Consider the following 13,141-nt stretch of genomic DNA (forward strand, 5'->3'; position numbering starts at 1 on the left):
AAATGAAAACAAACCAAAACAAACCCTGTCATTTAGGAAATTATTTGTTACTACCCCTTTCTAAAGTAACTGTAGAACTCTCTTGGAAACAAATGTTGGCATGATTCTTTGCCATTTTTTCTTTTTTACTCTAAACAAGTTCTATTAATAGAAAATTCCCACCTGTGCTCAGAATTACAGTATGATAATTACAGCAAAGAATAAAGAGTGGTTTATTTCAATTACAGTTTTCAGCAGTGTGTATTTGTCTTTTCAGAAAGGCAATGCAAAAGTAGTTTGCCAGTACCAGGGAGCTTACTTAATTACAATCTTGTTTCAAATTGTGAACATCTGCAAACACACACAGTTGAATGAAAAGATCAAGGTATAAAATAAGGAACTGCAATCTGATGTCTGAACGTTAAAAAAAAAAAAAAAAAAAAAAAAACAAACAAACAAACAAACAAAAAAAAAAAAAACCAAACCCCACACCACACCCACCAACCCAAGCAATTTACAGAATGAAAAGCTGTAAAACTCAAAACGTTAAAATTCTGAGCAATCTTCCTTGAAATCTTTCTTGAATGGAGAGCATTTAGACTGGTTAGCTTCAGCAAGGACAGTCTGACTGTTGAACAGTTTCTGGAAATTTAAGGACTGTGACACGTAATGGTGGTATCCCAACTAGAAGCAAACCTCTAAGAGCCTAAGTGATCAATGCAGGCAGACGAAACAATTTCCACTCCCACAAGGCTGAACGGGTGGAACTGCAACAGCTCATGTTTTCTCTTTGGCTCCTCAATGTTTATGGCTAATGTCCCATGGCGCTGAATTATATGAAGGTTTTGGTATGCAGCTTGTAGGGTCGAAAAAACTGCCCAACACTGACACATAATAAATTTTGAATACAAGAATAATTACAAAAATTGATTTTCAAAGACAACAGAATTAGACGTCAAGTGGATTTAGCCAGGGTAGACTGTTTGATGACTGATTGCTAGACACAAGAAATGTAGCAGATGTACAATGGCCATGCTCACCTGCAGATGTAGAAAGCAGCACCAAAGGTTCTTAAAACTATCTGAGACCAGAGCAAAAGGGCTCATATGGCACAGTGCTGTACTTAAAGTTACTCATTCAGGCCGGGACATAGTCTACCCACGCTTACCCGCTGGCACTCTACTAGCATCAGACTAGAGAAGACGTAAGAGTACCCAGACCATTGAACAAGACACAGGCAAGACCTCCTTCGTGAGAAATCGTGTGTTCAAGATTAGAGCAGCTGCGTTCACAAGCTGTAACAAGTGAGGAAAATTAATGTCTTTTAAACAGAGAAAGAAGACTTTTTTATAAGGAACAGCTAAAAGAGTTGCATTGAACACTGCAAAACAAAGTGAGGGAGATATGATCACATTAAAGATGCAGAAAAATGAAAGCGAAGAAACAAGAAGAGATAAAATCTTTTAAGTGATAATGTATATTAATACATATCCTCACTCCAGTGATCTCAATATCTACAATGCATTTTTTTAAAGCTATGATAACTCTTCCTTAATACATTGTATTCTTTCATATTTCTCAAGATTTCAACTAGCATGTCTTAGTACATGTATCAGGTCTGTTGGTCTTTCATTTCATCCAATAATCATTTTTTAAAAACTGGATACTAGTCAAAGTGGTTGCTATTTCTGAGGCGGTTTTAAGTCAGATTACCTACTGTAACTAATAATTGATCTATTTCAACTTTGAAATTCTTTAGAACATCTGAGTGAACACTACCTACTCCAAAGTGATACAGGTGTTCAGACTCAGTTTTCCAGAGCTTTGAATACCTCTTCTACTTCTCCCTTCCTAAAACAAAACTAACAAACAAAAACACCCACAACCAAAACAAAAACAAATAAAAAAAACACACTCAAAAAAACCAGCCAGCATAACTGAAGCAAATTCAGAGAAAACACAACAGGTTCACATCCCAGAAGTGCTGTAACATTTGTGTTACAACCAACATTTGTGGTTGCAAGTAAACACAAATTTAATTGCTCATTTACCTAATCGTACACTGCAAAAATTAAAATCTTTACTTTTACCTAATCCAATACAGTAAAACAGGCTGTGAAAATTGGTTTTCTCTAAATATTTTGCATGTATGACATTACAGAAATATGTCACACTATTAAAAAAGCCACTATTGAGGCTTTGTAGATGAGGTTGTGATAATAATGGTTTTTATCTCCAGCACCAGCTTTCATCTTAACTTTAAAAAAATAAAAAAACAGCAAAGATTCTCTTTTGTACTGAAATTTTTGGCCCTAGGAATGGCTTTGTTCAATTTTAAACTGCTGAGCAAATTTATTTTTAGTTACATGAATTTCTAAAATCTGTGGGCTTCCAATACCAAAAATTATCCAACCACATTTTCTTATTCATTTCCGTGTTGGAATCAAGCCCAGGTGCTTGCAAGTTCAACAACATTTAGTTTCAGAAGCTCTGCAAAAGTCCTCCCACAAAACACCTGCGGAAGAGAGGATGGCATGAAGATTTCCCTTTCCACTGAAGAGCTGTGAAGCTTTAATTACCTTTCAGGAACAAACAGCATTCTTTTCTGTCTTTCACTGCTCCTACGCATGGAGTAGCTCCTAAAACAATTTCTCACTGGAAAGGAAACTGAATCATCATTGGTTGTTCAGATTAAAATGGAGAGGTTTCCCCACAGACCGCACATAGACTACAGCCACCTAATCACACAGTCTGTATTACCCAGAGCCCTGTAGACAAACTACGTGGACATACTCCTCCCGAACTCCATGGAAGTTTTTCATAGAGGTGGTTATCAACTCGGCAAGCCTCTATAGTCCTTCTTTAACTAGTTACTCATCAAAGTTACAACTATATTTAAGTTCTGCTATTAAAATAGATTGTATCGAACATACATACTGCATGCCATTTTTTAAAATGTCAAAATTATTTTCATAGAAACACTGTAAGAGAGATTACTCTTCTGAAAGCTATTTTCATACTTGATTTGCACAAAGCTTTGCACAAAACATATTCTAGGGGAAATCCCAAGCCCACTTAAACTGGTGACAAAAGTTTCACTTACTTCTGTGGAGTCAAGATCCCAGTTTGTGCATAGAACAAGAGAAAAGAAATTCGAAGATGCTTTTAGTAACAGTGAGACTGTTACGCTTACTGTAAAGACACTGGCTTTTCTTCTCAGATTTAAAAAGAGTTAGAACTTTAAAACATAGTAAGTTCAATCTGGAATTTATGGAAACATGAAACCGAAGATCTGCTACAGGAAAAGCAAAAAATTTAGCAGAGAAGTGAAACACAAGTTTTTCACTTCCAATGAGACAAAGAGAAACACAACACTGTAAGAAGGCGGATACAGACTTGAAAGCTGAGAAGACAGCTGAGGCTCTGTCTGGAGATTTCAGACCTTTAACAGCAACAGGTACACAGAGTCAGTGACCAAAACCTCACGTGGATGTTGGTAATATACAGAACTGGAGGAATTACTAATTATTTTTGGTCAAAACTCATTGATATTGACAGGGCCATTTTCTAAAGTGTTTTCATGAGATTTTATGCAAAACATTCATACTGTATCATATAGTTGCAGCATCAGCTGTTAACTTAAAGATGCAACCTTTGCATCAGGAACTCCCAGACTGATAGAAACTCAGAAGATATATGGCCAAAAGTATTTCTGCATTCTTGTCCAGCCACAAGCTACTGGCCACTCTCACAGCTTAGACAACAGTTATTTGGCCTGATGTAGGAGATTCCTACATAATTGCTGTCCTTCACTAGCATCTATCACTCTACAACCCCTGTCACAACCACAAGCCTGTGTCCTTCACTTTATTTCTTGGAGCAGCCATGTGTTAATCGATACCCTTGTTATCCTTCCAGAGGAAACTTTAGGCTTTTGGGCTTTCATCTATTTTGCAGAGCAGAGTATTCACATTAAATAGTTTGAGAGGGTTTTTAGACCAGAGAAAGATATTTGAACTTGCATCATCATTATTAATACTGGCATCTCAATTAGCATCAGGGTTTCAACATATTAAGTCAATTGCACATGCATATAAAAAAAAAAAAGCCAAAAAAAACACATTACATTGACACTAATGATAAGGTATAAAAGAGAATGCAGGTATCTTCCACATTAATTCTTACACCAGTTGCATCTCCATTTACCACTATTATACCACAAAGACTCTAAACTGTCTTGCTCTTATCTCTCGTCTTCTCTGATAATTCAGCCTGGAAATACATGTGACACCTGCTTAGACTTGTCCCTAATATGTATTTTCTTAATGAGATCTTATAAACAAAACAAACAAAAAAAAATCCAGGTTCTGAGAAACTCATTACTTTATTTATGTATTGGGACAAGAAAAAACTAAAATCATTTGGTTATGTCACCTACAATCAAAGTGTTTGGGTATATTCAAAATGTAGGCATGCTTATCAAGTTTACTCAATTTCCTTAAATAATAAGTTTATATTTTAATTAACAATGTTTTCATACAATTGATTTGGATAAATTTATACTGATTAGATGCTACTTAGATAAATTTTATTTATTAATAGCAATCTAATACAAGTCAGTATTGAATACTGAATAGCATTTTCACGGTTAATTTTGCATCACTAGTACATGCAGATATATTTGTATTAATTAAAACTGGTTGATTCTATTTCTTTAAAGACATTGCATGGTGCACATCTTTGCAAAACAGATGTTTAAATTAACATTTCAGAGGGAAACACAAATATTTCCAGGTTGAATCACCAGCGAAGATGTGAAACAGAACAAGCCAGTTTTCTAGTTCTTATGGTTCATCAATGGCAATGCTCTACAAAAGGCAAAGTCATCTGAAAGAAGAATATATGCGTCATCTTCTGTATCTTAAATAAATACCATATAAGAATTTATTAAATACTAGAAAGAAACTTGGTTGGAGCAAATACGACATTTTATAAAGGCCTACAGAGATTCTCAAAGAATGTCATCTTTCTGTAATTATGATTACCATAATCAATAATCACTGTCTGGGCATACAGAAAGAAAGAACAGATATTCTGGTTCTTAGTCTAGAAATCTGGGCAGCATTTTAAAGTTATCTTCCATCAAGGGGAAATTTGATATCCAGCACTGCCAGAATAAAGATATGCATAACATTTACAGAATTCCAGAAGCAAGCTCTTGCAATATTCGGTCAGAAAAGTGAGAAATTCAGAATTCTAACAGAAAGGCAATACATTACAACAGAAGCAGCTTGATGGCTTGCTGTTTTTACTTATATTAGCTTTAAGATTATATTAGTTTCTGTTGTTTGCTGTTTGATATTTTGATGCGGTGAGGCTAAAAGAGGAACAGATACAATTATCATTCACTTGCTAATGCTGCTCAAATGAAAAAAATAAAGAAACAGCTAGCCGCAACAAATCCTGGAGTATTAGATGTTCTTTAGTACATTTGAATTACTGTCCCATATTAATCTTATAACCTGCTAAAACATTGCTTGCACGCAACCAAATATGTTGGGTTTATGTGGTGGGGGTTTGGTAGCGGGGAGGAGCTATCAGGATAGCCCCTGTAAGGAGCAGGCTCCAAGGCAGACCTGCTTCTGGCCAGGGCCGAGCCATCCAGCACCCCTGTGAATAACACATTTAAGAAGGGACAAAGAAACCCACGCCATATAGGACCTGCAGTGAAGAGAGAGGGGGGAGGCAGGGAGACCTGGCCACTGGATGCCCACGCTGGGCCACTGCCATGCAACTGGAGATGGCCGTGGAGGCACCACCTGAAGAGCTCTGAAGTGCTCCGCTCCCGGGGCACCCGCTGGGAGGGTTTCGTCCTGCCAGGACTGCTGAGGTTCATCAGGCCGGTTGTGCCCGGCATGGCTGCAGCAGAGAGAGGGCTGAGACCTGAGAGTAAGGGCCACGCAGACCCCATCAGTGAAGATGGAGTGGGAGGAGGTGTGTCGGAGCTGAGATGCCCCTGCAGCCCCTGGTGAGATGGCAGGTGGATCCCTGCCACCCGTGAAGGAAACAGTGGAGCAGAGATCCACCCACAGCCCGTGGAGGACCCCATGCTGGAGCAGGTGGCTGTGCCCACAGAAGCTGTGACTCTGTGGGAAAAGTCTGCACTGGAGCAGTCTGATGGGTAAGGACTGCTTTCCACAGGGAAGACTCATGTCAGAGAAGTACGTGGAGGGCTGCCTGCCCTCAGAAGAGACCCCACTTTAGAGCAGGGGAAGAGTGTGAGGAGTCCCCTCCCTGAGGCAGAAGGATCAGCAGAAACAGCATGTGACAAACTGACCTGCAATCCTCGTTCCCCATCCCCCTGTGCCACTGTAGGGGAGAAGGTAGAGCCAGGAAGAAGGGAAGGGTTGGGGGGGGAAGGTGTTTGTAAGATCTGGTTTTGTTTCTCATTATCCTCTCTGATGTAACTGACAACAAATCAAATTGAATTTTTTTGACAGGTCAAGTCTATTTTGCCCATGACGATAATTGGTGGGTGATCCCTCCTTCTTCTTGTCTTGACCCTCGAGCCTTTTGTTACATTTTTCTCCTCTCCATTCTACCAGGGGCAGGAGTGAGCAAGAAGCTGCTTGGTGCTTAGTTGCCACCTGGGTCTAAACCAACCTGGCTTTCATTTTCTTCATCAAGATTTTCAGAATCTACAATCTGTTTAATTGATCATTAGACAGCTGCCTTCTCTTGGGACATAAAGAAAGGCACTTGGTCAAGAGAGGGAGTTCAGAGAAGTCCGAAGGAGCAAGAGTGAAGAACTACCTAGCAAGAAAAACTGGCAATGATTCAGAGAGGCAGCAGGGAACAGTGCCATGGCTGAGGCTTGCTGGAGAAGACTGACAGAACAGTGTGATGGCCTCTATACACTCAGGAAGAATTTTGAGAGAAAACTGGGGGAAACGGGCCACTATCTCAATCTGTAATACGGAAGATGGCCAATATGTTTGGACCTGGAAGCTTCAGGCAAACACAAACAAGAGTCACTTGTACTCAGTCTGTACTGGGTAAACTCTGCTTACAGACAATTCCATTAAAGCTCAGAAAACAGTCCGGGAACATGTCACCGTGTGTGTGTCTTCTGGTACAAGAACAGTATGGGTTTCCGCTTTTTGCCTTCACAGGGAATGTGTCATGACGTGCAACTCTGTTCATGTGCTTATTTAAACTGCAAAGTATATGACAAAGCCAAACCAACTTTATACCATTGATGCCCTTCCTGTAACCCAGTAAGGCACCCATCAGGGGAATGGGGATGCCGTACATCCTCCTTTAGATATGTGGATTAAAGCATTTTTGTTTTTTTACTTATTTTTTTCAATAATTTCTTAATATGCTTTTGTGAACACAAAACCTTCTCAACAGATTTACTCAGTATTTGCAAGTTTAAGTAGCTAAACTGAAACAGCACTGGAGGAATCTGCAGTCTCTAGATAAGCCCTGATGACACGCACTTCATTTGAAAGGCAATGCTAATAATTCAGCAAGACATTTCTGTAAAACGGGTTAAAAAAATTACGTATTTGGCATACGCACAATAAGGATAGGAAAATATTTTTCATACAACTAGTTCAACTTTGGAAATGTTTTGGCAGTCAGCGCAAACTTGCAAAACAACTCACAAACGAAGCCCTCATCTTCGTTTAAAACATCTCCTGATTCTGGCTTACTTAGTGGGTAACCTATGCTCTGTCCTTACTCACACTCCTGTGTTTGAAATGAAGTACAAGGACAAAATGTTCTCAAAAAAGGACCTGTTGAAGTTTTTTAGACAGGTTCTCTCTCAGTCCCATTTGAGTCTTAGAAAATTTTATGCAGCTTAGTAAGAAGTATTTTCAGCAGTAAGTAAAATTTATGACCCTTGTGGTACTTCACATTTATCTTCCCTACAACAAATTCTTTCTTCTTCAGAGCACACTGTCAGCTATTTCTCATCTGCTAAGTATTTTGCCTACAACCAAATCAGAACACTTTATCCGTTATAGTGTATGATGGCTGTCTTCTGTTCAGGAAAAAAGTAATGCGAGGAGTCTGGGGAAAATGTTATATTACATTTGAAAACACTTGCACAATGTTGCCTTTATGTTAAAAATTTCTGCAAACTCAGTCGCACACAGCTCAGCTACATATTTGGCAGTCTAAGTTTTTTCTCTTTTTTTCTTAAGTTCTTGTCATCAGCTTTAACCACATTGCTCTAGTACCTGTGGGAAATTTCATTATGGTTTTAGTAAACTGCTCCCTTTCCACAGCTATCACTCAAAGTACAAAGTAGTAAGGAAAACTGCTACAGAAGCTCACTTTGTTCATCCATGCTTTGCAATGTACAAAAACTCTTAATGGTGAGTTCGCCTGGAGCAATTAAATCCTTAAATCACATCCTTTTCCTTTCCAAATCATACCTAGGTGAATTTGGTGAATACTTGACTTAAAACTTAACTTCGATTTCTCATTTCAGCATCATTCCTGCTGCACAGATTTCTTCTATGGATTTCCCACAGCAAAACAGTACTTTCCTGCAAGAGCCATCCTACTGCCTACAACATTTTGGGTATGAGTCAACTGAATATTTACAGTTATGAAATACAAGTTTATAACATAGTGAAACAAGATGATGTAGGGTGTCTGGAAGCCAAGACACTTTACTTCCAGTTCCTTAAGAGAAAAAATAAAATAGTGTCCCATCAATTCCTTTCAATTTCTCATAAGAGTTTTTAAAACAATCGAGTAGAAGAATCCTCAGGAAACTTGCAATATCACACAAATACTATTTAAAAGAGCATTTTTTCATTGTTTCGTGCTTGTGACTCAGATATATTCATTAACTGTATATGTTTACACTGCTTTAAAAAAACATCTGTTTGTTTACCTGTTTGTGCAAGCACAGCAAAGGCTACAAAATACAAAGGAAGTAAAAATACAAATCATCAGAAGACATCAAATCTAAATCAGTCCTATTTTACACAATATTATTGTTTAATCTCCAGATATTCTCAAGCTTTCAAAAAGTTGAGAATAATCTTAGAAAAATGTCCTTTTTAGGAAAGACCCTCATCACCAGAAGTCTTTCAGAAGCATTTTTTCTCATGTAACTCCTATTGAAAACCAATTTGAAATTTCAATAAAACATTTGAAAACTACACAAATATACACGTCATGCAATTATGTACCTTACTAAGTTTTTCCATGTCTTGATAGTAACCTGCTGCTTTTTTCTGCTCTTTGGTCACTTCTGAAACAAGTCTCATGATAGTTTCTCTACTAGCTTTGGCCTCCATCTCATGGACATGGACAGCTTCTTGAAGAGCAGCAATCTGGTCTTTTAGTGTTCGATTTTCTTTACATATTTCAGAGACCTACAGAAATAACGTAAATATTAGTAACTTTTTTAAAGCACTTAATGATGACATGTATTCATCCCAGTACACCTGCTTCTAATCATCCCAATAAAGACATAGTGTTTCTGGTGACTCCTAGGTCAGATTTATACTTACACTCTACTATTCCTTTCTAAAAAGAGTAGAAAAACAATTAACATCAGAACCATATTCCCACTAAAAACCCACACCTTAGTGAAATGTGGTTCACATGTACTCCCACACAGTCTCTATGATCTGATCTACTAAACAGGTGGAGAGCTACTGTCACTGCATACCTGCGTTTGACATGAAGCAGGTCAGAAAGTGAAAAGAGATCATGTAGCTAACTTCATGTGAAAAGCAGACCATCTCAGTTTGGCTTGTTAAGATTTATGCCTCTCACTTGTAATGAGAAACTGAAAACTGCATTTTATGCTTGAAACCCTTTAGGCAAGGGAGATCTGATTTTCATAAGCGTATTCAAGCACAGGGCCAAATACCTGGTGGGCTGCTGTTCTGAGCAGCTGACACCTTGGAAAAAGGAATTGTTTCCAGGAGGATTCTAGGGTTGTTTTGGTAAGTTATGCTATTTCCAAGAACTGGAATAGATGAATGTGGGCACTTCAAAGAGTGCACAAGGTAAAAAATGGACCGTGACTCCTACTGGCAAGACATTTATTAAGACTAATCCAGATCAATTCTGTCTTAAGTAAAACCATAATGTGGAAAAGAAGCTAAATAGACATGCCATGACCCCAAACAGAAAAATGAGTTGCTAAATTTTCGTAATGCAGAGTTTTCAGCACAAATTAGATTTTCCAATTCGATTTATTACTACGTTGTTAAAACAAGATGGCAACATATACTTTTTTTTAAACTCGTTATTTCCTTAACTATAAGCATGTTAAGACAGCTTAATACAAACACCTTTGCCTCTAATGACAACTAGCCAAGTTTTGTTAGAGTATCTGTTACAATTTCAACGTGCTTGTAATAAATTACTATGATATGTACCTAGATAATGTATTAACTCTTATAATAATATTAATATAACAAAACAGAATTTCCCAAAACACCTAGTATGCTCTCAAGTAAAGAAAAATAGGGATAGTAAAGACTAGACAGAACATAAGACAAATGCATAAAATTAGGATAAATTGCCCTCCAGCAGCATCGATAAAAGTTAAAAGAGCATATGAACAACTTTGCTTTCCTAAATGGAAGCTTAGTTTTGGAACTTCAGAAGCATTCTGAAGAGAAATAACAAAGTTTTATGATTAAGTCTCAAAAACACCACACAGTTATTTGCAGTATTTTGTTACAGGGCACAGTTAAGATTGTTTTCAGGTATGTAATTTGAGATGTTTCTACTTAATAGTATGTCAGCTCGAGATAAGTGTTAAGATCTAGTGATACAGTTTACATGTCACCTAATGACTCCCAGTGTTAATATTTTCAGGAAAGCTTTCAACCAAACATCTAATCAGGGCTGTACCTGGGAACTACAAGTTGATAAAATATTTATGCGGATAAGAGCAGACTGAGTTCACTGAGGTCTGTTAGTGTTCAGCACCTTTGAAAATCAGCCCCATATGAAAAACCCAGCTGTCTCAAATGATAGCACTGTCTTCAAATCATTATTTAATACAGATTTTGGTCTTCATCACTTGCTTTATTTCTTTGACAACCAAATATTCTATTAAATAGCTATACAGAAACCTTCGCCTATACATAATCACCTTTGACATTAAATATTCCTGTGGTTTCTCTTTTTCTCTGATGTCTGTGTCCAAGAATCCAGACAGCTCTGTAAGGAGCTCTTCATACTTTCTGCTGATTTTAGAAGCTCGAGTCATGCTTTCTTCACATTCATTCAAATATTTACTAATCAGACAGAAAAAAAAAATACTCACATCAGGATGAATGTTCTCTGAAACAGAATTCTAGACCAAAGACATTATCCCAAGATTATTGCTAGCTTCTGCATATCATAAAATGAATTTTTGAAGCTACATATAATTCTCTGTACCTCTTATTAAATACATCTAACTTTTGTTGTTGCCTTGTGTGTAAACATTTCTTCGTCTTTGCTTTTGATTAGCATTCTAAAGAATCCTATGAATCTACAATCCCAACCTCATTCTCAGCACAAGATTTCAATAAAATACAAGAACCAGGTAACATCAATAAACAATGCCCTCAAGATACTAGAAACAGAGGCTGCAAGCAAAAGCTCAGAAAAAGTAAGGAAGTAGAAAGTGATCAAATTATAGTAAAAATATACTAAAAGCATTTCACATCCCCTCCCTCTACTGAAGGTGATGGCGCTGATCAACAAACTCCAGGGAAATAGAAGCCCCTCTGGACGAATGGAAGTGTAGGACATCTGGGTACCTGCAAAGGGAAGTTTACCAGCAGAAGCAAACAGAGATGGGAGACGCTACTTTGCTGTACATACAGTCTTCCACAGCGTAACACTACCCACGAAGGCAAAGAGAGGAAAAAAAGTACAGACTAGATTCAGGCTAAAGGGATCCATTAAAAAAGAAGATATCAAGGGACTACCACAAAAGCACGAAGAAAAGGCAGCTTTTAGTCATCAATTGAATCACTCTCAAAAGATGTCTATCATGTGGATACATATCTCACATGAAACATCTGTTACCAGCCTTAACAGCAGGTATTGGTTCGTGAATGCTCTGTAAGAATGAACAACCAAATAACAAAGCAGTGAGTTTAACTTAATGGCATAAATGTGGTTACATCACTTCAATCACCAGGAACAAAGACAAGTCCAGCAAAGAAGCATTGCCACAGTCTGCTCAGGTAGCAAACACGTAGATCTAAATCTTGCTCATGATGTTGCAACGCTGAGCATCACTCCTGAAAAACTACCTAGACACAGATTAACAAAAACAGCCAACCAATCAAAGCTCAAAATGACCAGTAGTGTAGTCCAAATACCAACTCTAATATCTCCCAGGTAATATCCACGAGAGAGGTACTCAGTGGTAAAAATACAGTGCAACAGACAAAACTATTGAGCTCCCAGTTGAGAAACAAGGTACTTTCTAAAGCAAGTTCTTCACAAAAATTTGAACACTAGAATAAAACGAGATGCGAGATATCACCAAACAGCTGTCTAGAGCAAATATTTTATTGAAACCCATTTGCTTGTCAGAGCATAGCACTATTCTCACTTTTCAAAGTGGGCATGCTAGTCATTTCTGGACTCATTCTTTTCCATTTCTGATTTCTTCCTCTCTAGGTTGGCAATTGAACAGGCAACAGAGCATTGCTCCATAATCAAAAAGCAGCATGATGGTGCTATAGGAAACACACAGTGAGTACGAACACAGTACGGTGAACAGCTATAAATCACTAAGCAAAAGAGATGGTCCATGAAAAAGTTTAAGATGTTGCCTTAGAGGGGAGATCAGCACAGTTGTTGTCAATGCTGGAGAGTGGAAGAATAACAGAGAGAAATGGAAAACATTAATTACTGCTCTGGACAGGAAAAGGATAGCTCCATGTATTACTGCACAGCGCACACTGTGAGCCAAAAGAGCTCTGCCTTCCGCAGCAGGTGCTGGCCCTCAGAAAACAAGCACCTCACAGCTTCCTCACCTCCAGGCACCTTGCTCTCCTCTATAGCCCCAGCAAAACTAAGCTGTGAGATGGTCACTAAACTGCTGTCCTGAGGTGGCGTATGTCAGAATTGAAAAGGTATGAGGCTCTAGACATGCCCTACATGCATG

At 38.1% G+C, this 13,141-nt stretch overlaps 1 protein-coding gene across 2 annotated transcripts in view; it reads right to left on the reverse strand.

Moving 5' to 3' along the window:
* LOC104380562 (coiled-coil domain-containing protein 170) overlaps window positions 1-13,141 on the reverse strand; it is a 67,254-nt gene that overhangs the window by 19,550 nt on the left and 34,563 nt on the right. For both annotated transcript variants that reach the window (XM_086631479.1, XM_086631480.1), the window contains 2 exons: window positions 11,123-11,267; window positions 9,195-9,380 (listed from right to left, as the gene is read on the reverse strand). In XM_086631479.1, coding sequence (XP_086487605.1) covers window positions 9,195-9,380; window positions 11,123-11,267 — 331 coding nt within the window. The remainder of the gene's footprint in view (window positions 1-9,194; window positions 9,381-11,122; window positions 11,268-13,141) is intronic.

Source organism: Tauraco erythrolophus, chromosome 2, assembly GCF_009769465.1.
Source record: "Tauraco erythrolophus isolate bTauEry1 chromosome 2, bTauEry1.pri, whole genome shotgun sequence".
Lineage (NCBI taxonomy): Eukaryota > Metazoa > Chordata > Aves > Musophagiformes > Musophagidae > Tauraco > Tauraco erythrolophus.